Source organism: Lytechinus pictus, chromosome 2 (genome assembly GCF_037042905.1).
Source record: "Lytechinus pictus isolate F3 Inbred chromosome 2, Lp3.0, whole genome shotgun sequence".
Lineage (NCBI taxonomy): Eukaryota > Metazoa > Echinodermata > Echinoidea > Temnopleuroida > Toxopneustidae > Lytechinus > Lytechinus pictus.
In genome coordinates, this window is record NC_087246.1 from 28753102 (window position 1) to 28776367 (window position 23266).

At 35.2% G+C, this 23266-nt stretch overlaps 1 protein-coding gene across 1 annotated transcript in view; it reads left to right on the top strand.

Moving 5' to 3' along the window:
• LOC129281904 (fibrillin-1-like) overlaps positions 1-23266 on the top strand; it is a 130840-nt gene that overhangs the window by 89031 nt on the left and 18543 nt on the right. Inside the window, exons 60-73 of the mRNA XM_064095588.1 lie at positions 1270-1386; positions 1785-1898; positions 3115-3228; positions 4311-4427; positions 6528-6647; positions 7996-8118; positions 9747-9860; positions 10944-11063; positions 12171-12272; positions 13150-13272; positions 14795-14902; positions 15853-15972; positions 17389-17496; positions 20550-20669. Coding sequence (XP_063951658.1) covers positions 1270-1386; positions 1785-1898; positions 3115-3228; positions 4311-4427; positions 6528-6647; positions 7996-8118; positions 9747-9860; positions 10944-11063; positions 12171-12272; positions 13150-13272; positions 14795-14902; positions 15853-15972; positions 17389-17496; positions 20550-20669 — 1620 coding nt within the window. The remainder of the gene's footprint in view (positions 1-1269; positions 1387-1784; positions 1899-3114; positions 3229-4310; positions 4428-6527; positions 6648-7995; positions 8119-9746; positions 9861-10943; positions 11064-12170; positions 12273-13149; positions 13273-14794; positions 14903-15852; positions 15973-17388; positions 17497-20549; positions 20670-23266) is intronic.

The following is a 23266-nucleotide window of genomic DNA, read 5'->3' on the forward strand; positions in this document are numbered from 1 at the left end:
TTCGATCAGTTCAAAACGTATATAAACATTTCCTGCTCGCGCTTCGCGCTCGCATCAATTGTTTAGTTATATAGCTATCCTGTTCATGATTATAAAAATTGATTAAAGTTTTTTCATTCTTTATGTAGAAATGTTAAAATATTTCAGCTCGCGCTTCGCGCTCGCATTATTTGATTGTTGAAATATGTAACGTCTTCATGGCTAAGTGCAAGCAGTCCTTAAAAGGCACTTTTCGATCAGTTCAAAACGTATATAAACATTTCCTGCTCGCGCTTCGCGCTCGCATCAATTGTTTAGTTATATAGCTATCCTGTTCATGATTATAAAAATTGATTAAAGTTTTTTCATTCTTTATGTAGAAATTTTAAAATATTTCAGCTCGCGCTTCGCGCTCGCATTATTTGATTTTTGAAATATGTAACGTCTTCATGGCTAAGTGCAAGCAGTCCTTAAAAGGCACTTTTCGATCAGTTCAAAACGTATACAAACATTTTCTGCTCGCGCTTTGCGCTCGCATTATTAATGTAGGAAGATCCCCTCTTACTCATCATTTCCATGATTTACAAAACATGAATAGAGTGTCCCGTTCTAGGTCTATAACTAGAATTTTTCCGCTCGCGCTTCGCGCTCGCATCAATTGTTTAGTTATATAGCTATCCTGTTCATGATTATAAAAATTGATTAAAGTTTTTCATTCTTTATGTAGAAATGTTTAAATTTTTCAGCTCGCGCTTCGCGCTCGCATTATTTGATTGTTGAAATATGTAACGTCTTCATGGCTAACTGCAAGCAGTCTTTAACAGGTATGCCTACCTTTCCGATCAGTTCCAAAACGTGTATCAAAAATTTCTGCACGCGCTTCGCGTTCGTAGTAATTATTGCAGGCACATTTTTTTTTCAGAATGTTCAAATTTTAGGAAAAAATACATACAATTTCAGAAGAAAATTGCTCGCGCTTCGCGCTCGCATTATAAAGTAAGGATTTTGATATATATTTATGTTGATTTAAAGAATAAAGCTAAGAAGTGACTTATAGGACTACCCCCTTCAAAGAAACAAGCAAAAAATCATCTTCGAGCGGCCGATCGGGGAAAATATGGCTGAAAAAAAATTCCGCCCCCCCCCCTATTGGTGAAGGCTGGATCCGCCCCTGTATATTTATATATATATATATATTATATGAAAGACGTTTGGGGTTGAATCTGCTATCCTATGTGACTTTGGCGTTGTTCTTCATTCTTGAACTTTCCTGTTTTATTGTGTATCCAGCGAACCCCTGTAACCCAAATCCATGTCAGTCGGGAGGGCAGTGCAATCCGTCGGCAGATTTCTCTTCCTTTACATGTCAGTGTGTGCCACCTTACACTGGAACAACGTGCAACCAAAGCAAGTATCTTGCATTAAGAATAATAGTAATAATCCCTATTTAATATTGCTGTAATAGAAAATTAACAAAACGCATATAATCATGATGACATTAATAATCGGTAAATGATAACAAATAAAAAAACTATGCATACAAAATGAATATAATAATTAGCTTTACGGAATAGCTTCAGACACGTCAGAACAAGGGGTCAAATTCTAGCGTATCCTAGATCAACATGGTACACCCAGTAAGCTGTCTTCTTTTATATAAAAAAATTATTGTTTACCGAAAACTAATACGAACAACTCTATATATTCTTGTTCTTAGTCATTTTAGGGGGATTACCCCTTTTTATATTATGCAGCAAAAGGTTTTAACATTTATTAATGAGAATGATTTACATTCCTTGGCCTAGGTCCATGTGACTCTAATCCATGCATCAATGGAGGAACGTGTGGAGTGCTTTCTACAGGATTCACATGCAACTGTCTCTCAACTTACACCGGTGACAGATGTGAAACACAAATTGGTAAAACCTAGAATCATAATCTATGCTCTAAATTATCAAACTTGCTGTGAATAATTATAAAGCATGTTTCTGCGTTGAACTTTGCTGTTGATATATCAATTATCTTTTATGCTTTTGCTTACCGCTGTCACAACGTGTACCAGGCGTTATGAGACAAATTTGCTTCCCATTCTGCTAAGTCAACAAAGTACAATAACGCGTAGGGAAATTCCTAACTTTCTGCTTAATATATAGCAAAATTCATGTTTCTGAATTTATTTCCAACGAATTTGTTATGTAAAGTGTGTATATTGTTTGTCTTAATTACGTTTGTAAGGCGTAATGTGTTTACAACTAACATGGCAGAAATATCAAATAATAAGTATTCTATGCATCTCTAGAAATATATTACCAATACTTCATAAGTCTTATTAAATTAATTTGTTTAATCTCAAGTACTTTAAGTTTATTAGCTGAATACCAAACTGCATATTTTGCCAAAACAATCGTCGCATATGTTTAGCTATCTCCAGAAGGCTTATAGCCAATCGTAAGTGAGAAACCACTTTACCCTGAAGATATTCAGGTCCAAGCAATAATGATAATTTAACGCTAGCATTTTTATATTTATTGGTGTTGTCTTATTAGAATATATGTTTCTCATTGTAGGGGGTTGAGGGCTTAATTCCCCTTGTCATATTAAAATACAATGTCAAACAATATTATGTAGCAGTCTAAATGGAACTATATTTTAGTGTTAGGCTATGAAAATTTGGTCTTTCGGATTTTCGACTTGGGCATGATGATACATAAGGATTCGTTGGTAAACACTCATTAGTATTTGGTAACGCCATCGAATTTTGATTTGCCCTTGGGCTTATTGACCTCAATACAGATGTTGCATTTGGATAATTAATTTATGAAGAAAATGAGCTGTTTATATATTTGAATATTTTGTTATCTTCCATGAATTTTTGTCATTAATTATAAAGAATCAATTAAATATTTTGTTATCTTCCATGAATTTTTGTCATTAATTATAAAGAATCAATTTTTCATGAGAGAATTTTGGAATATGTCTTATTATACAAACATATTTTTTAAGTATTAAAATTTTCAGAAGACAAAAAATCGGACAGAGCATTCAATATCATGACAATTCTTTATGTTATGGATTTCACTTTTTCGATGCACATGGATGGATTCCAACCACGTTTAATTTCATTTGTTGTTATAGTCCAGCAACCATGTGATCTAGACCCATGTAAAAACGGTGGTAGTTGTAACAATACTGGTTCTACTTTCAAATGTTCGTGCCCGGACCCGTTTGAAGGACCAACTTGTGAAGACAGTAAGTTCTTGGAGAAAATATGGAAAAGTACTACATATGACCGGTAGAAATAAGTACTAAATCACAGTACCCAAGTATTACAATCTAAAATATGATGCCCTTGGAATTGCTATTTATACATGTATTCAGTAAACATGTTGTTGTTAAATCAACTTATTCTTGCCAGATTCGCTAAATGCCTTCCCATCCTACTGTCAGACAGAATTCCTTCTTTTCTATTTCTTCCCCCTTTCCTCTCTGCATAATTTCACTTTTTATGATTCAATTTTGAATATTTCAAAATCGTTATTTCTACGATTACTTATATTGCCCTGCGGGCGTTTCATAAAGCCTTTTAAAGTTTTGCACAACTTCACGCACGACCAGTGACAAGGCGAGAGACAAAATAAATAAGATCATTTTTATTACCATCTACGGATGTTTTTTCTTAATCGATCTTTGATGAGTACAGTTGATGTATATTATTTATATGTAACGTTTATTAGGTGCCAAAATTTGTTTAGGGTCATATGAAACTCAGTCCCACATTTAGGACTTCCAGGAAAATAGAGGATAATCTCATTAAGCACAAGAGCATGACACCAGTCGTGGGTAAAACACGTGTAACTTTAGAACAGCTTTATGAACACCCCCGAGATGCTTATTCCTAACAACCAATAAAGATGATGAATAACTTCAGGATTTTCCCCTTTTGACAGAGGTTTTTCTTAGTATGAAACATTCGGATTGAATTGCAATCAGGATATTGTAAAATTTAGACCTCAAATCCCTTTAAACTTTTATCCACATGTATGACAAAAACTGCACCATGTATTTCTTTTTCATTATCGGTGATTGTATTAAAGTTTGATATATAGGTATACAAATCTGATAGTGGGCCTATTCACAAACCTCATGAGGAACGGAGGGAGTCAGAAATTTACCCTCAAACAATATTACCCCACTCAAACAGCGGACCCTTTTTATATTTGTCATGTTGCCATGTAAATGAGATAGTTCAAGGCTTTGTGATTGAAAATGTTTATGTCATAAAAATATGTTACTAACACTTATTACTAACAAATTAACACCCTCTGTTCTAGTAAAACAAGATTGTAGGACTGCTACCTCCTGCCAAAATGGTGGTGCGTGTCTTAACCAAGGCGATGTCTACCAATGCGTGTGTACTGCTAGTTATATTGGCGACTATTGTGAAATACGTACGTATATAACTAGCCGAGGTTTGGGGAAAATCTGTCATGTAAATTATATATTGTGTTATATGCAAGCTTTTAAGAAAGGTTGCACTTGTAATTTCTCGCGATGAGTGTCCTTTGGTGTTAAAACAACACAGACCCTGAGCCCCCACACATACAAACACACCCTCATACTCTCACAGTATGACGCACACATACCCACACTATTCATCTCTTTCTTGTCACAACATATCCATTAAAATAACAATCGGCAATTGATTTGGGGGTGCCCCAGAATTGGAAATCTCAGCGAAGTAAAATGCTTTCTTGATTCCCTGCTCGAACTTGAGTTACGTCACTGACTTATATTCACGCTGTCGTGTTTCTTTCTGCAATTCAAACCTGGTGGGTGTTTCATAAAGCTGTTGGTAAGTTAAGAGCGACTTTAAGAACGACTGGTGATCCTTTCTTGTGGAAAATGGTATAAAGCAAAATGTTCATTGGAAATGGTTTAGCGCGTAGAAAAGGTTCTCCAGTCGTTCTTAAAATCGTTCTTAACTTACGAACAGCTTTATGAAACGGCCCACTGCTAAAATGGTTTATGTTGTGCACCTTGTTTTTTTAACTGCTTAAAACAATAATAAACGAATGTATGCTGGCCTATAGTGCCAATAAAAACATGTATTGATAAATTTGTAATATTTTTAATACAAGTGCTTGCAAAAGTAGTGGTTTTAGTATATGCGGAGTCACATATAAGTAGTAGTTGGGGCAGTAGTAGTAATAGTAGCAGTAGAAGAAGTAGTAAAAGTGGTTGTAGTAGTAGTAGAAGTAGTAGTAGTAGTAGTGGTAGTAGTAGTAGTAGTAGTAGTAGTAGTAGTAGTAGCAGTAGTAGTAGTAGTAGTAGTGATTAAGCAGTAGAAACTAATATTTTATGTAAAAGAAGGTGATAACAAGGGCTGTTATCAATACTGAAATAAAATTGAATGCTATATTAACGGAACTTAAATGGACCCAAAACAGGCAGTTTGCATGTGTTTCGTCATGTAAGCCTCTGGCAGACTTCGATATTGCCCACAAATTTTTTTATTTAAATTGTATGCATGATATACTAATGTCAGTAATCATTTAAGTGGATGATCTAGTCGAGCAAAGAAGCGGGTAAAAGTCAAACAAGGCACCACTTCCGCTTTTAATCGGCAGGGAATTGATGTTGCAGTGCAACTAGTTTTTCAAAGATATGTGTCTAAATTTGTGAATGCATGTACTTACATTGCTCAGAATTCATTTTTTACGGAGAGCTTCATTAACAACTAAATGAATTTGTAAGAGCATAAGGTAAAATTTAACTTGTTCTACACTCGCTTAGTCATTATACATTATATGTAATCCAACTATATGTAATCCAATCCTACCTCAGTGTATATACATGGTCTAATCCCATTTGTCTACGACACGTTTGTTCACACTACCTTCGTCTACCAACTGTTTGGTCAAATTGCCAACTATCCCATTTTTTTGTCTAATTCAAGTAAGGCTTAATCCATTTCGTGTATAATCCCTTTGGTCTATCTCCGACATTTTCATTTCAAAAAGTGCAAAATAATAAGCAATAAATGATAAATCGGACCATCTGGGCATTACACTAAATGACAGTTAGACCAAGGTACATGTAATGGTTAGAACAAACGATAATAAGACGACGGTCCCGTGACGCCAACGTTAGCGATTATTTAAATCGTACGCTTCATTTTCAAGAATAATTGTACATCGTAGTCAAATGCAAAAATTCTTTTTTTTTTTATATGCGATGGTTGTATTGTATTTATTTAATTACGGCTAAAAAAATGATAACAAAACACAATACAACAAAACATGAAAATAATATAATGATTAGCTATGCTTTATGTGTCTGGCCCCTGATTAATGTAGACGATCATGTTAGAATTAGATCAAATATTAATATGCAAAGTGTATACAAACCGAGAAAAACCCCAAACAAAACTTTTCTAAAAATCTATTTATCTCATAATAGAATTGATTTTGACTGGTAGTGCTTTATTAAAGCAAGCATCTCACTAACCTGGCATGATAGACTAACATTCGCTTTTCTCTCCTATTTAGTTGCAGACTGTACCAATATTTTACCCTGTCTTAATGGTGGAACCTGTGCCCAGTCAGCACAGCAAAGCTCAAACGAATGCTTATGTACTTCTGACTTTGAAGGCGACCAATGTGAAATACGTAGGTATCAGTTCATAAGCTTGACTTAACAAAACTGAATAATATAGAAAGTGAGCATAATCACGAATTCCATGGCATAATAATTTTTGTGGCATTTGATTTCAATACTAGAAACATACATATACCCCCTTGATTTGGTATTGTGTAGCGGAAACCTATTACTTGACGATTCAAACATAATTTAATATTGATTGTGGCAATCTTCCAACCCCCTCCTTTTACTCGTTCTATGTAAATTCTCCGTGTTCTCCTTTTTATATATTTGTCTTAATTTGCATTGTAACAATGTAATATTATTTACTTGTACGAAGTGCGGAAGTAAAGGTTTTGCAACGTGTCAAGCTTAAAGCTTATGCTGCGACACATTTGTGTGTTCTATATATTAACAATGCTGTATTTTTTCATGTATAAAGCTTATTTATGCGCTAAACATGTATATATCGTTCTGTTATGTTTCATCATGTTATTGCGTATGTGATTATAAATTTGAACACGCATGAAACAATAAACAAAAAAATAAATGTAGGGTATTTTGGCAAACTTTAAATTGAACGTAGAATCTGCAATTTGTGCGCAAAATAGAGGAGCTTTACCGTAGAAATAGCTGGCTTGCTAATTATTTCGATTGAAAGGCTCTTGCCAAATCAGATCTCGGTCGCAATCCTGTTTCCTGAAAGCAAAAAAAAATTAAACAGAAATTCAGCGTGCTACGTATAGGCCTGTTTACTTAGTGATTCAAATTTATTGATGTTTCGTATGAATCAAGTAACGAGGCATACCTTCTTCTTCATTATAATGAAATCACTACAGTAGGCTTAATTTTTCATCCTGTGTGTTTACCTTACACATGGCTATGTCTTCCAAGCATAATGCAAGCATTCAGTTGTGAAGAAAGTATACTTCGTTTACAAAGTATGATTGAAATCGGATACTGTTGGTAAACATGTATATTCGTAAGATGTCACACTTACGGACGCTTGGAACATGTTGAAGTTGAGAAAACGGTCTGGACGAGAGGGTTCTTGAAGTACGGCAGACGGATGCATTCTCTACATTTCGCGCTATGAAAACACGATAGTGTCAGTCCAAACGATGTCACAACATTATTTTGATTTCTGTAGACCGAAGAGATCTTCCATTTTTAGCAATCACGTAATCTTTGTTTATTAGTTAGAACCTTATTTTGGAAAGTGTATTTGTTTAAATTCCCCATAAAATTAATATCTGATCCAATTCAATTTCAATTTAGTTCACCTAGATTCTAATTGATTTCAGTTCAATCTACTTTCCATTAACCACATCCCATGAAAGCTATTATTTTCGTAATGTAACCTTTATATCATTTCAGCAATAACTGACTGTCGTGCACCTGCGACCTCGTGTTATAATGGTGGTACATGTCAGCAGCAGGCGGGGGGCACTTATGAGTGTGATTGCCCGGAATTTTTCGAGGGATCTCAATGTGAATTTAGTAAGAATTAATATACATATTCAATTTCATTCTATATTATCATAACCATTCCACATTATTTTTTACTGTCTTGATTCATTTTGGTGACTTTTATATCATCATGATCATCATCGACTTTGATATATATTAGAAAAACACTTTATATGTTTTATCATCATCATTAACATTTTCTTTCACGTTTGAATTCATTATGTATTATATTCATGCATTTTCCCTCAGCGTCGGTTTTTTTTTCTCGAAATAATCTTTATTTTTCATGCACTCAATTTTCCATATAAAGAAATCTAGATATATTCATGCTACATGTTCAGTAATTTTCCATTTTCTTTCATTATATATACCTTTAATTTCGTTATGATTATTTTCAATCATTTCATCATCCTGTTTTGGTGTGGTATTTATTTCCTCTATGCATAAGCAATCACTGTCACATAAAATTCATCTAAAAGGTTTAGGAGGCGTAAAGATAAATTTTTGTTTCTTGACGCCTTCTTTTTACACGATTCATAATTTTTTTAAATTCACCACTCACCATTTTAGGAATTCTCTTCATGCCATAAATCTTCATTTTCAGCCTGGATGATACATCGTCTGTTGTCAATAAACCGCCATGTCAGTCTGTATTAAAGGTGAAAATGTCATTTTCGAGATTTCGAAAAAAAAATAAATTAAAGAACATGTATTTTACATCTTGCCAAAGCCAAATTGGTATTTTAAGTTTCCGAAATATAGCAACAATTCCCAAAGACATGCAAATTTTTGTATCAAAAGATTACGACCGTCTATTTTCCTAAAACACCTTTTTCAAGTATACTAAATAAAGATTGGGCAAAAACAGTCAGTGAAACAACAACTTAATAGGTATGAATACACGTGTCGATGCGATCAGCATTAATGGAGATGCCTGGCGTTGTGTGCAGAAGAATTAAGACAGCTCTTACAAAAAAATAGAAACAAATTGCTCCTTTTCGATATCTCCTCAAATCATTTTTTTCATCTAAATGAAGGAACGAATGTAAGTGATTGCATGAATAACAATTTTAGATAGCTTTGGAAAATAATAATGTAAATGTTTTATTGATTTATTCAATATTCCCGAAAAAATAGGATTCATTATCGCACCGTCGTATGACGACGCGACGGTTTGTGTGACTCCAGACATGTTTGACCATTTGGTTTTGTTTACTATTTTCGTATTAATTGGGCTTATTACATTCTTCATAAGTTTATATCAATAATTGGTTAAAGCGGGCGGGAAACTTACATCATCATTATCAGCCCCATCGTCATCATCATCACTTCTTCCCCTCCTTTGCTTTCTTTTTCTTCTATTCCCTTTTCCTTTTCGTTTTCTCCCTGTCTTCCTCTTCTATTTTCTTTTTATTCCCTTTCTCCTCTTCATTCTTCTTCGTATTTTTCTGATTCGTATTGCTCTTCTTCTTTCTTTCTTTCGTTCTTTCTTTCTTTCTTTCTTTTATTCTTGTCTTCTTATCTCCATCTTCTTCTTCCTCCTCATCCTCTTCTTCTTTTCTTCTTGTCTTCTTCTTCCTGTCTTCTAATCTCTTTCTTCTTCCTCCTCCTCCTCCTCTTCATCTTCTTCTTCATCTTCATCATCATGAATCATTTAGCATTGAGGGGTTGTTTCCGTGACCCGTGTCAGAATGGAGGAACCTGTGCCTATGTCAATTCGCTGCCGGAATGTATCTGCCCTACGGGTTTTTCAGGAGATAGCTGTGAAAAGTGTACGTACCAGGGCCCCGTCTTATAAAGAGTTGCAATTGATCCGATCAATCACAACTATGGACGGCCAGCAACGTCAACATCTAGTATGCATGTTTGTTCATGCATTCATTGTTTTCTGGAAAATTCACTTTGCTTTTTTTGTTTACAAAGGACACTCTGTAAATTTCCTGTAGAAAAAAATAATGACACTGACGGATTTCCACAGAGTTACAATTGATCCAATCAATCGTAACTCTTTGTAAGACGGGGCTCAGGTTTCCTAAAAGGTGTGGGGTAATTAGCAGTAGATCATCTGGTCTACTTTCTTTTCACTCAGGCAAAAGTTTTGCTTCCATTCCACCTCGGGTGTTAATTCCCATCAATAAGAAATTTATCGATATTATTGATATTGTGTTGTACTCAGCTATAAGTGAAATGTTACCGGGGAACAGATAGGAATTTGTGGGTTTGATTTTGTATAACAGCTGCTTCGATGAAGTAAAGATCATTTATGCAGTATTATTGTAGATATTTTATGATTCTCACAAAAAAAATTATTGGTCTTATTATGTGGCAGTAATGTTTATAGCTTGCGCAATTTCGTTAAGATGTACATATCACTGCATATACACCTACTGTATCCATTCACTGATGTGAGAAAAATCGTAATCATGAGTAACAACATTAATTTTTCATTGGGCTAGAACGTCTAGAAATGGTGGTAAAACTGTGAAAATGTTTAGTTATCAAGCGTACAAGAGTAATTACTATAAACAAAAGCAGTCGTAATAGCAGTCCATTATAGACTCTGAAATTAGTATAAAACATTGTTCATCAAGATAAGTATTTCTCTTATTGTATTGGCTATAAGTGAAAGCTGCATGAAGACTATATTTATGCAATCACTTATTTTGATCGGTAAAATTAATTTTGAATACATCACTTTTGAAAACGGGAATTCGATTCAGCCTACATCTGCTAGCACTTTTTCTGATTATCCGCCGCTTGAAGATAGAATTTTTTTTTACAATTAGTACCGAATTCAAAGAGGACCAAATAATAAGTTTTCATTTCTCACATTTGTTTCCTTGATTATTAAACAGACGTTACGTGTCAAAGTTCACCGTGTCAAAATGGCGGAACATGTTTCGAGATAGGAAGCGGAACAGGATATACGTGTCGATGTGCTACAGGATACTCCGGAGACAACTGCCAAACTGAGAGTAAGACTAGTCATCTTTCCCATTAGGCGCTTACAGTGGGCGGTGTCATGTTCGATTTTTCCGACAAATGATGAAGGAGAATAAAATGATTTTACGGGGTATTTTTTAACAAATTCTCTTTGAATAGTCAATGAGGCATTTAAAAAAAAATCAAAATCCACATCAAATACCCGACCGCCGAATGTATGTATAATTGCGACTGAGTCTCAATTCGCGATTCATTCTTACCACTTACATTCAATTTTGATTTCTTTTCTCCGAATGTGGCTTCTATCTAATGGCAGAAGTACACTGTAAAAAATGAAGTGCTAATTTAGCCCTTACAGTGCCTGTATGGGTGACTGCACTACGAGTGCTGATTTTCTAGTTCAAAATTAAACCAGAAAATCAGCACTCGTAGTGCAGTCACTATACAAGCACTGTAAGTGCTAAATTAACACTTCACTTTTTTACAGTGTATGGAGCGAAGAAGCCTCAAGCAAAAATTCACATTTAATTTGTTTGAGAATGAATAATGAATATTCATAAAAGAAGACGAAACGCCCGTAATCTGGCCTTATTACATTTTCCTAAAATGAACAAATGAGAAAATGAATATTAAATTGAATTGAATTTATTTCCGTTAAAAACAAATAACAATACATATAAAATAATAAATTTGAAAAAAAATTGACGAATGAAAAAAGGGAGGATGGCCCTACTCACTGGCATTAATTATGATGTTGTTGGTTTACCTAAAATTATGCAAATTCCTAGAAGCTACAATGCACAACAATGCGAGTTTTCTGCATATTTACTTTTTGCCATATGAGTACTGTCCTCAAGGAAAATTCAAATTAGTGGGTTTGGAAAATGTGTTTTATTGTGCTTCTTAACATGCTGAATCTTGTGAATCTGTACTGTGTCTGGTAGGTTGTTAAGTACATAGAAAACGTCAGTGTCGCTTTTTTCGGTCGAGGGTCTCTGATTTAATTCCTCCAAAATATATTTCAGTTTTGCTTATCCTTTCACTATAGTTATCACAACTTAATCATATTGTTCAAAGATGCTCATTCGCAATTTTTATAGATGTAAATCATGAATTTATTCACATTATATTTTTTTTAGTATGTACCAGTTCAACTTGTCAAAATGGTGCTACCTGCCTTGATGAGATCACTGGATTTATGTGTCAATGCGCTTCTGGATTTAGTGGAGAGAGATGCGAAGGTAAGGCAAAATAAATCATTTTGTGTTTGGAGGTGAGTGGGTGCGAGCGTGTGTGTCTGAGTATAGTTCACGTGTTAGGTAGGTAGGGGTGTGGTTTTTCGTTGTTGGTAACAAATAAGCTATATATATGATTTTATACTGGTATAACTTTGTCAACACGTGTTTTAGGAATGAACAAATTGTCTATATCTCATTGGGTTATTTGCATATAGTTGAATTTATTAATTACCAAATGTCTTGATCACGTACATTTGTCTGGGCTTATGATAATTATAGATTGAATAAAAGGCGTGTTGGGTATTAATTAGCCAACTGGGTATGTGTTTTAACTGGAAATATGCAGACGTAGATTATGATACAATGTAAAATTTTCAAAAAATTCAAGCTATTGTGAATAGGGCAGACGAATTGCCACATTTTACCTGCTTTAGTTACTTCTGGAACAATATCATGGTGAAAAAGATATTTGATTCTCTTTTAAAGACCTAAATTGCTGACTTGCATTCCGGCCACTCTTTCTGAAATAAATATCAAACTTATACTTGTTCTGGTCTCCTCAAATGGTGTCCCCCATTACACGAGAAAATATTTTTTGCCCCCTAAGCCAATATGGTAATTGTTTTCTGCTCTGATTTTAGTCCTGTCTATTTTGTTTATTCCCATTTTGAAGGCACTTTCTCAATAAGACCATTTCTGATCTTAGGGCCAAAATAAGCATGTCACAAAGGGGTTCTTTTATTTCTTGAAATACCGATATATTAAATTGCCCAGTGAGTATAATAAAGGGGGCATGGAACCTGTGGCATTTGGCGTCATTTTGATTATGACAAGAATATCAAAGTGACCTTTGCACGTCCTATGTTATAATCGTTTACAGATACCGCAGAACCGTGCGACAGCTCCCCCTGTGGTAATGGTGCAACCTGTGTGCAAAGTGGAGACGGATCATCGTATAACTGCATTTGCTCTCCGGGTGGCGGTCTTCAACAAAATTGTGACGGTAGGCGTGGGAAAGCCATGTCAATAATGCAGCTATCTTCTCTCTGGGCTCAAACAGAGCAGTTCTATCAGGAACAAGGGCTGTATTTTATCGACAATCACGGCCTCCGAGGTCGCAATTATTTTTATTTTCCTAATATTTTATTGGGATGGTGAGGAGAGTCGAAATACGTCCGAAAGGCACCCAAACCTTTTCTGATAAAGCGATTTCCCTAAAGCTACTTATAACATGAAGTTCAAACGCGAGACGACTTATTAGAAAAGCAAGCAGTCGTAAATAATCGTGCAGCGAACTGACAACCTCGCCCGACTGCAGTCCGCTGAAGAAGACTCCGCATAGTTGTATTAATGGCTGATCAAGGGCAGATCCCAAGCCCCTTTCGATTCATGGCTTGGTGTTGGTTTGGCCAGAGTCTACTCGTATATAAGCTTTGGATATGTGACGCTCGCCTGTATCTTTAGATGTATTCTTAACGTTTTAGTCTATCTAATCATAAGAGTCTTATCATAAGAGTCATCTTAGATCTACCTCTATGAACTGAACGTTTATTACCAAATAATATCAAAGTACATTTGATACAAGGTAAATCGTTATATATACTTCATTGGTAAAAGGACTCCACAGAAATAGCAAGTACTGCACATGGAGCCCCTATCCTACAGTATCCATAATCATAATTAATAGTATGAAATAAAGTTTACAAATTATGCTGTGCAGCAAATAACATATCTAGTGTAAATCAAATGAAAATGTATGAATAGGTCTAGCATAATGTAGAAATCATATCGTCACCTTCCCTCAGAAAGGATGTTATTGACATTTTCTATTAAAAAAAACATAATTATTTGATTGCTGAAATTGAAAAAAACATGTCCATAAACTTGCTTTTGCTTCCTTTTTCCCAATGTGACGTAATAAACAAAAACATTCCAAAGTGCTTTACGCACGTAGTTTTATCGATGCGTCCTTTATCTGGGAACTGGATCGCGCATTTTGTTCCCGGAAAAAAAAAACTATTCGCTCACCGTGCTTACGCGCATAGACCGATTCGCTTGTGGCCTTTCTCCGGGAACTGGATTGCGCATTCGCGCTTACGTCTTTCCTCCTTGAACTTTATCAGTGGATTTGTTCCGGGGGAAAAAGGGCATACGGGACTCGTGCTTAAGATAAAAAAGCGTTTAGAACGTTTTAACTAAAATTTAAAAAAAATGTAAATGAAAAATGAATTTGCTCTGTCAGGAAGTTTGAGAGTTAGGTCGGAAAATAATACACTAGCTGCTAAAAGCACAAAGGTGAGGTCAAAACAGTATTTATTTGTCTATAGTCAAAACTTCGTTTGCGTTTTCTCGAAAATGTACGTTTCGCGCACTTACGCGTTAGTGGCCTTTCTGCGGGAAGACGACGATATAATGTCACCCTATATTAAGAAGAATATTTTGAGTATATTCAAGTGATTTACGATTTATACTGTTATCTATGGTTACAAGATATTTAATGGTTTGTTTTGATTCATTCCGTTTAGAATTAGGTTGCAATTCTTCACCTTGTCAAAATGGTGGGACTTGTTCAGACGTTGGCAATAGTTACTCTTGTCAGTGCCCAAATGGATATGCAGGAACCGACTGTGAAGGTATTTTCTGTTAAATAACTTTCAAAATTTCGAAGATTTTGAATAAACCCAGAGAAGTTGCGAATAGTGGCCAGCCGAATATTAAAATGAGATTAAACCCTCTATAGGTTTAAATTCAACGGTAAAATATTTGAAATTAAATCTTTTGTAATTTCATTTCAAAAGCAATTCTTAAAAACCTACAACTCCACATCGCATGCATCCTCGACCGCTCTGGATGTATTTCACATCCTTGATAAATCCAACATGTCCAAACCTGCGTCGAACAAATTTTGAATCACTTGGGATCGTTTTGGGGGTGCAAACATCAGGTAATTATGAAATAGTGTTGAGAGGATCGAAATAAATCAGTGTATCAGATACATTTATTTGTGATGTATAATAACTGACATGATTAATAAAAATGTTCAGATCAGCTAAAATATTTACAACACAATTGATCGGTATAAACAAATTATTTGTAGTTTAAAACACCAATATTGAAGTCTCATACTGAAATAACATGTTGGATGAAACTTCATAGCTAGTATTAGCAAACTACATCGCCAAGTTTTAACTTTTTGTTGTTTTAACGGCTGTTTAATTCAATGTTCTAGTCAAATATTCTCAAGAACCTGATTTTTTCAAAATTGTTTAAACATGAGTTATATTTATGTTTATATATGTCATTGAAGGAAAACAAAAATATTATTTTTAAAGTAAAAAAATGTGCCTCTGTTTGAAAATGATAATGATCGATTCTTCCTACTGCAGTTTGAATTCTTATCTTTTTCTCAAATTATCATCATTTCACAAAATCTCTATTGAAACCTAGCTTACATATTACATTCTTACTTGGAGATTTTTTTATTGTATGCTTATCAGGTCCAAATATATCGGCACTTTTGTATATAAACATGTATGTTAATGTCACCGCTCCTGTAAAATTAACTCTGCTCATTCTATCCCAGTTTTACCTTGTAGTTCTTTTCCATGCTTAAATGGTGGAACGTGTTTAAATGAGGCCAGTGGATACTCATGCCGATGTCCCAATGGATATTTTGGAACGTACTGTGGCCAAACAGAAACAGGTATGACCTTGAAATAGAACATGTTCATTAAAGCCTCCTGTTATATTCCCGTTGACTTTATGCTCGTGCACGTATCACGTATATTAGAGGGACCCACACAATACAAGCACTGCTCTTTAGTGAATCCCTCCATTTTCTCATAATTTTATTTTATAATGGTTATGATATTTTGCTTATATATAATACTCTGTTTTGTTTTACTTTTACTTATAGATAAATATCATATACTGTACATGCCTGAATTTATTTTGTCTGTATAAGTTCACTGTAACTATTTTGACCACATTACTTCGTTCTGTTGAAAATGAAATAAAATAATTTGAATTGAAATTGAAATCGTCAAGTTTCATTTTATTCCATTCTCAAGAAGATGATTTACCACCATGTTAACCATCTTCCTTGTGTTAATGACTAAAAAATTTAAGACGCAAAATATTTTGAGGACGTGGTCTTCTTTCTACTGTTCCATCTAACATGAATAATGAAATCCTTGATCATTCACTGGCCGTTCTGATGGACTTTGATGAAAAACATATACCTTATAACTGAGAAACGTATTCATTTTAAGTTCGTTTGGTGATCAATAAGACCTTTTTTAACTCTCTCGTTTGGAAATTAATTTCCTATTGTTTTCATGATTCGTTTGTCGTATTCGTTTCTAACTTGATGTATGATATCATCCCCACGAGTACATATTCATGTTCCTTTCATTACGAAAAACATATAGTAACCATCATAGTTTTGATGTCAATATAGAACAGTTAGCAAAGGGGTTGGACTTACGCATGTTGAATTCATTATGTGCGTTTTGATTTATCCTCCATTACGCAAAGTTCACACATATTGCAAATAATTGATATGCCTCCCAAAAATGTGAAATTGTATTTTTAAAGAAGGACGTTAATGATCTAGATAAGTTTTAAAATAGTCCTAACCTCAAGCATTCAATTTGAAGCACATATACCGAAATGATGAAAAGGTCCATTCGCGTTAGACTACGACCATTTGGTACTGAAATGAACATACATTGTGTGAGAGACTTGCGCATCAGGTCACATTTGACGTGGGTATATTGTTGTTGAAGTTAATTTGAAAACTTGTAATTACTAATTGTTCTTGTAAACTTTACTTTGATATATTTGAGTACTTTTTGGAAATTCAAAGTGTCTCAACTCTAAATCTATTAATCAATGTATTCCATAACTTATCCCCCCCCTTTGTTTCCACCTTAATTGTTTTGTATTATACTCTTTTTTTTCATGTATATAGTGTCTATGTCACGGTGCGCTCATCACAAGCTGTGCTTTCTGAGTTGCTACCTGTATTGTTTCGTTCAAGTTCTTAAAAATGTATTAATGCTTTTATCGTTGGAAATAAATGTACTTTCATTCATTCATTCATTTTTTTAAATTCCAGCTTGCTTTTCATCACCTTGTCAGAATGGAGGAACTTGTTCCTATGGACCTGGAGGTTATACATGTCAATGTCCAGTAGGGTATACAGGAACAAGCTGTGAAACCGCAGGTATGGCATTCGTACAATTCCAACCAATTTATATTTTGTTGGTCTCATGCACTGGGCTTGTCATGTATTATGTTCAGGGCTCCGTAGCACAAAGATGACCGGTCATGGTGGCTCAGTGGTAGAGCGTTCGGATCATGAACGGGAGGTCGTGGGTTCAATCCTCGGCCGAGTCATACCAAAGACTTACAAAAATGGGACCTTCTGTCTTCCTGCTAGGCGCTCAGCATTTAGATTGGAGAAGGGTAATAATAACATTATTATGTTATGCAGGGCCCGCTGGCAGAGCAGTTTCGTAACTGAAGTGGCTACCCTGGGTAAATAAAACATTATTATTATCGATCAATCGCTAAATGAACTGACCAATCAAGATCAATTTTACCCGCGCATTTGGCGCAAAATACCGACCATAAACCACTCGGAAGTGTTCCTTCATATTTGCTATACATCGGTAAGTTTTATGTTTCAGGGCCTTGTTTAATAATGCCTCATCCCTCCTAAATTTTTAACTTGATATGTAACCATTTTATTACTATTAATTTTATCCTAAATGAATTTTGTTTTGAAAGTGAAATCGTGCCTTCTTTAAATGGATTTTTTTTAATGAAATCAAGCATGACATGAATCAAGACGTCGAGCCTAATAATCATTTTCAGTTTCCATTTCTTCCATGCGAATATCTACCCTACCTTAATGTCGAATCTGCCTTAAGGGTGAATGGAGGATCTGAGCAGTTTCCATCCATATACAGGCCGACATGAACACACTGTGACACGCAAAGTACTCATTCGGCTCATTGTTTTCACGATGTTAATGTTGTACGAGGTTAAAAACATTGAGTCGCCTGATATATTACATACATTTACATTGGTGATTATACAAGCAAAGAAGATATAATTTCTGATTACTGCAACTATATTGTTTTTCTTTTACATACGTCGGTGTTATGTTTAATATATTGGCTGCATCAAAATGTACATTTTAATCGGGCGTCGTGCTCATTTTTGCATTGATTGCATTGACGCCCAATGGCGACAATGCATTGTTCTTGTTCCGTATTCCTATTCCGTCGTCTTCTTCTTCTTCTTCCACAAAATCCCATTTGTTTAACACATGGTTTTTGTTAGCTCTGCCCTGGCTCCGTCCCTTATCCAAATTCATCCAAACTTGGTAGACATGTTGGACAGCATCCCTAGTTGTGCACCTCGTCTTTCTTTTTCCAAAATCACTCATGCATGACCATCCAGGCGCCATTTTGTAAATTTTAAGTCCATTTGCATACCATTACTAATCTCGTCCTAACTCCCCCATCCTACATGTTACAGACTTCTAACAAATTGCTATAGATAGTCAAAGAGTTGCTCCATCATCTGCGACGTATAACTTGACCTTTAAAATGCCATCTTAATGCCCTAAATTCAAATCCGAAATAGCCTTCCTTCAAAAATTTGATATTTATTGAAATGTAAAGTAAAAAAATCGTAAAATGGCCATAACTTTCTTGTTTTTATTCATTTCAGGCTCATATTTTTAGGAATTGATACTGATACCATATTATACATACGGATTGGTTTTCACGCATCACCAATCTTCTATAATTGAAATAGCGCCCTCTAAAGTTTCAAAAGCGCTTATCTTTGAATGCTCCTCATTGCGTCATGCATGGCCAAACCCGTACCCTTTTTTAGATTTAGGGTGTTCAAGATATGCCCTTTCATGCCATTTAGAAAAAAATATACCTTACCACTGACGAAATATCTGAAAAATGCTCCCGAAAATCAGCAAAATACGCAAAATGCACTATAATGCCAGCACAACTTCAACTTGCTCTTATTTCCTTATTATTGAAGCTTATCCTTTCTAACTTGGCAGATATGAGTGTTGATATATACTTCAACCGTTCGTCAACGTTTTGTGACAGAAACTGACATAGAGCTGTCGTCAGCTTAAAATTATTGTGCAAAACTGTCATTTTTAATGTCTTTCTTTATATGGCATTTACTTCCGGTCTATTGCTTGCGCACAAATAAAAGTGGTATCAATGTCACCGCATTGGAATGTTCTATCCAGTGATACCAAATACGACATAGGTTACAACAGAAAATTTCAAGATAAGCCATTCTGAACACATGGTATACTACTCACAATGCACACATTATCAACAACAGAATTGTACACAATGTCTATGGCATAACGTATTATGCATGCACATCGTTCTGCTATGTACTTTACACTGAGTTACGTTAATGAACTGTCAGGGAAATTTGTATGCTTATTCATATCACTCTCTGTGTCTTTCTCTCCCTTCTCTCTCTTTGTTGAGCGGCCATATGGTCTAAAAATGGACGAAATCTGTTTGACTCGAGACTGTAACTTCCTATGGAGGGCAAAATGTACCAAAATCCACTTTGATTAACATGTAATTTTTGTTAGTCCTCCCCTGCCTCCGCTCCTCATCCAAATTCATTCCGATTTGGTAGACATGTTGTCCATGATGCATTATTGTGTACCTCTTATTTCATTTTCTAAAATCATTCATGCATGACAGTGCATGCACCATTTTGAGTGAGTGACATCATCATCTCTCTCATTTGGATGTAACTGGGTCGTTCATATAACTCTTTTGTTAAAAATAAGCGAAACTTTGAAATGTCATAACTTTCTTATTTTACATCCGATTTTGATGAAATTTTCAGCATTGTGCTTGTCTGATTTTTTCCTGTTGATTCAAATCAACATTTTTCTGAGGTGGACTTGACCTTTCAATCAGACGCGTCAATGCATGCACATCGTTCTGAAACGATTGCAGTTCTAGTTTCCTCTTTGAATTGTTCATTGAGATCTGTTGTGAAATTAACCTAACATAACGTATTACGTTCACGAAGAACTTTCCTACATTCTTATAGCTGACGATTACTGCAGTTTGTATTAAGTGGAATAGTTTAAAGGCTCTAGAGGTTTATTGTAATCTTGAAATTCAAGAAAGCGTTGATCTAATTTGATTTTATTTTCTTCAGATTAGACATACTTAACAATTTAGATTTTGTTCACTTTAGTGTGTGATTCAGCCCCCTGTCTGAACGGAGCAACTTGCAGCAACATCCCAGACATAACAAACAGTCTTCCCTACACTTGCAATTGTGCGCCTGGATTCGTTGGTGCCACTTGCTCGGATGGTTAGTTGCACAGTCTTTATGATATCAGAGATCTTTCACCCGTCTTTCGGGACACCGTTTCACATAGATCAGCACTGACATGTTGTCTTTTTCTGACAGTTATCAAAGTAATAGCCATAGGCCAGTGCTTCCCATCTTTATTCAAAGACTGAAGATTTTACTTTGAAAAATGTCAGGGAATGAATACCTCCATGAAACGATTCTCAGGAATAATAACTGACATATTTTGCTTTATATTTGCACATTATACATTACTCTGCATGATGGATCCAGCAAGCCTACGTGGTTACCTTGTTCATGTTGTCCAAGTTACTATTATATCATGTATATGCATGTATAGTATAGCAGTAACACTGGTGGTGTCAGTAATAGGTCTTGTTGTTTGGTGACGGTATTTGCTACCGTTGGTGTTTGTTTTTATGGTGACGATGATGGAGATGGTATTAAGTTTAACATTAAGGGTAGTTGCATCAGCAGGGTTGTTTTATTGGTTTTCTACCTGCTTGGTTTGTAATGTATATTTAACGTTCGAGATTCCGGTAAACCTATATTTGCTACTAAATTCCTGTAACGAGGAAGCTTAAAAGTGCCACCCAGAAGTACAGATAGTCATCATTGTGTCATTATTATGTAGAAGAGATGGACAGAATGACGAAACCATTCCTACAGAATTGGGACATGACGAGATGACTATCAGGACATCTCGTTGTCACTTTAAGACTTGCATATTTCAGCCAGGGTTAAGGGTAAATGTGTATTACACAATACTACAAAGAAACTGCATTGATGCACTACGAAAATTCCGGCGTTGATTTACCAACAGCCTGGAATATATATATATGTCTACACCGGAGAAGTGTTAAACAACACCTGTTTGGTTTGGTGTTTATACAACACCAATCAGTATTACATTAGCATCGGTTTGATTCAAAACCTGTGTTGTTTCAATATTTTTCTGGTGTGGGCATAATAGATTCCGGGCCAGTGGTAAATCAACACCGAGTTTTTGCTGTGTGAATATGAATATAGACGGTGCTACAGGAGGCAAAGGTTGTCAACATGGTTTTCGAATTAGTTCGAAACTGGAAATGTAGAATAAGAACATTAATCAAAAATACAAAGAAAATATAAGAATAAAACCCCACGAATAATGGGATTGGAGACGGATGATGTGTCGTGTAGATATGCGATATCCTTAATGTAAGAAAAATCAAGTCCTATTTGGATCATCTTACGCCTTTTCCGAAATACCCCAACCATGAATTCTCTATCTTTATATAAGGGGACGTGTATGTCTAATAATAGGGAGTTTTCGCAAAAAAAAATCGATGAAGCAAAATAGTAGTCTTTCTAGACTCTGGACAAACGACATGCCTGCAATATTTCGTCAGCTCCGAATCTTAGGACGATCTGCTGACCCGATTCTCAAATTGTGATCTTCAATAGATTTACTTAGTTGTAGACGGCTAATGGCTTTGAGGGTTATGATGGTTAGGTAATAAAGTTAATGGTGTTGCGCTTTGTGAAATAATTAACCCTATGGCTAAGAAAGCCTGAATGTTAGTTATCAACAGGGGGACCAGCGATACGAGCTATTAATCAGGCCGATGAAACAGTATCACTCTTGTAGTAATGGATATGAAGATCTCCTAAAGATTTCGTGAAATCACTGTATCAGAACGAAAAGAATCCATAACTACAGGGGAACAAAATTGCGCCTCTTGAGCAAAAATGAACATTGTAGACAAAATGGCAACGACAGAATTCCAGTAAGATCAGAGGTATACCTGATGGCCGATGCATCTATTGTTGCATCTACTATCTATGCATAAATCCCGTGCACGCAACGGATATAATCCTAAAACAAAAAGATTTGATATTTAATTTCCCGTTGGTATTGAAAGGGTCACTCGGAATGTTGTATAATGAACTAACGCAGAGTCCACCTCCATGAATTTATTCAATGAAAAGAAAAGGGGAGTGAAAAATTAGAAAAAGAAAAAAAGTAAGAAGTATATCCAAAAAGAGGCGTGAGATGAGTAACTTGACTTGTTAAAATAACAGTTTTGCCCCCCCCCCCTCCGTATCAAAATACCCTGACGCTGTCCTTTCGCAGAATACTTGTTATATTTAGGAAGTGATTATAATAGGGGTGGTGGATATTATAATACAACTTTCGTTTTAGGTGGTTTTGATAAGTATAATAATATACTAGTAATTATGGTGATGGTGGTCATTATCATTATGAAGGCCTTTGTATTTACTGCTTTTAAGGTGTATATATTTATATAAATTTGCACATTACAGTGATATCATTGTTTTTGCAAATTTCACTGAGAAGGTATCCCTCTTATTCCTGTATAAAATTGAATGTATTACTTGTCCTTTTCCTCGTGTGGGCTCCGTATTATTTCTCGTTTGTACTACCCCCCCCCCTTCTTCTTCTTCAAATCTTCTTCTTCCTCTTCAAATCTTCACTGTCTTCTATTGCTGATGGTGCTATCTACTAATTTCTAGACTGATATCAACGTTCATTAAGTTGAAATGCTGAATTGTTAGCTATCAAAATAAAAATCGAATTTATTTTGGCTCTGCCA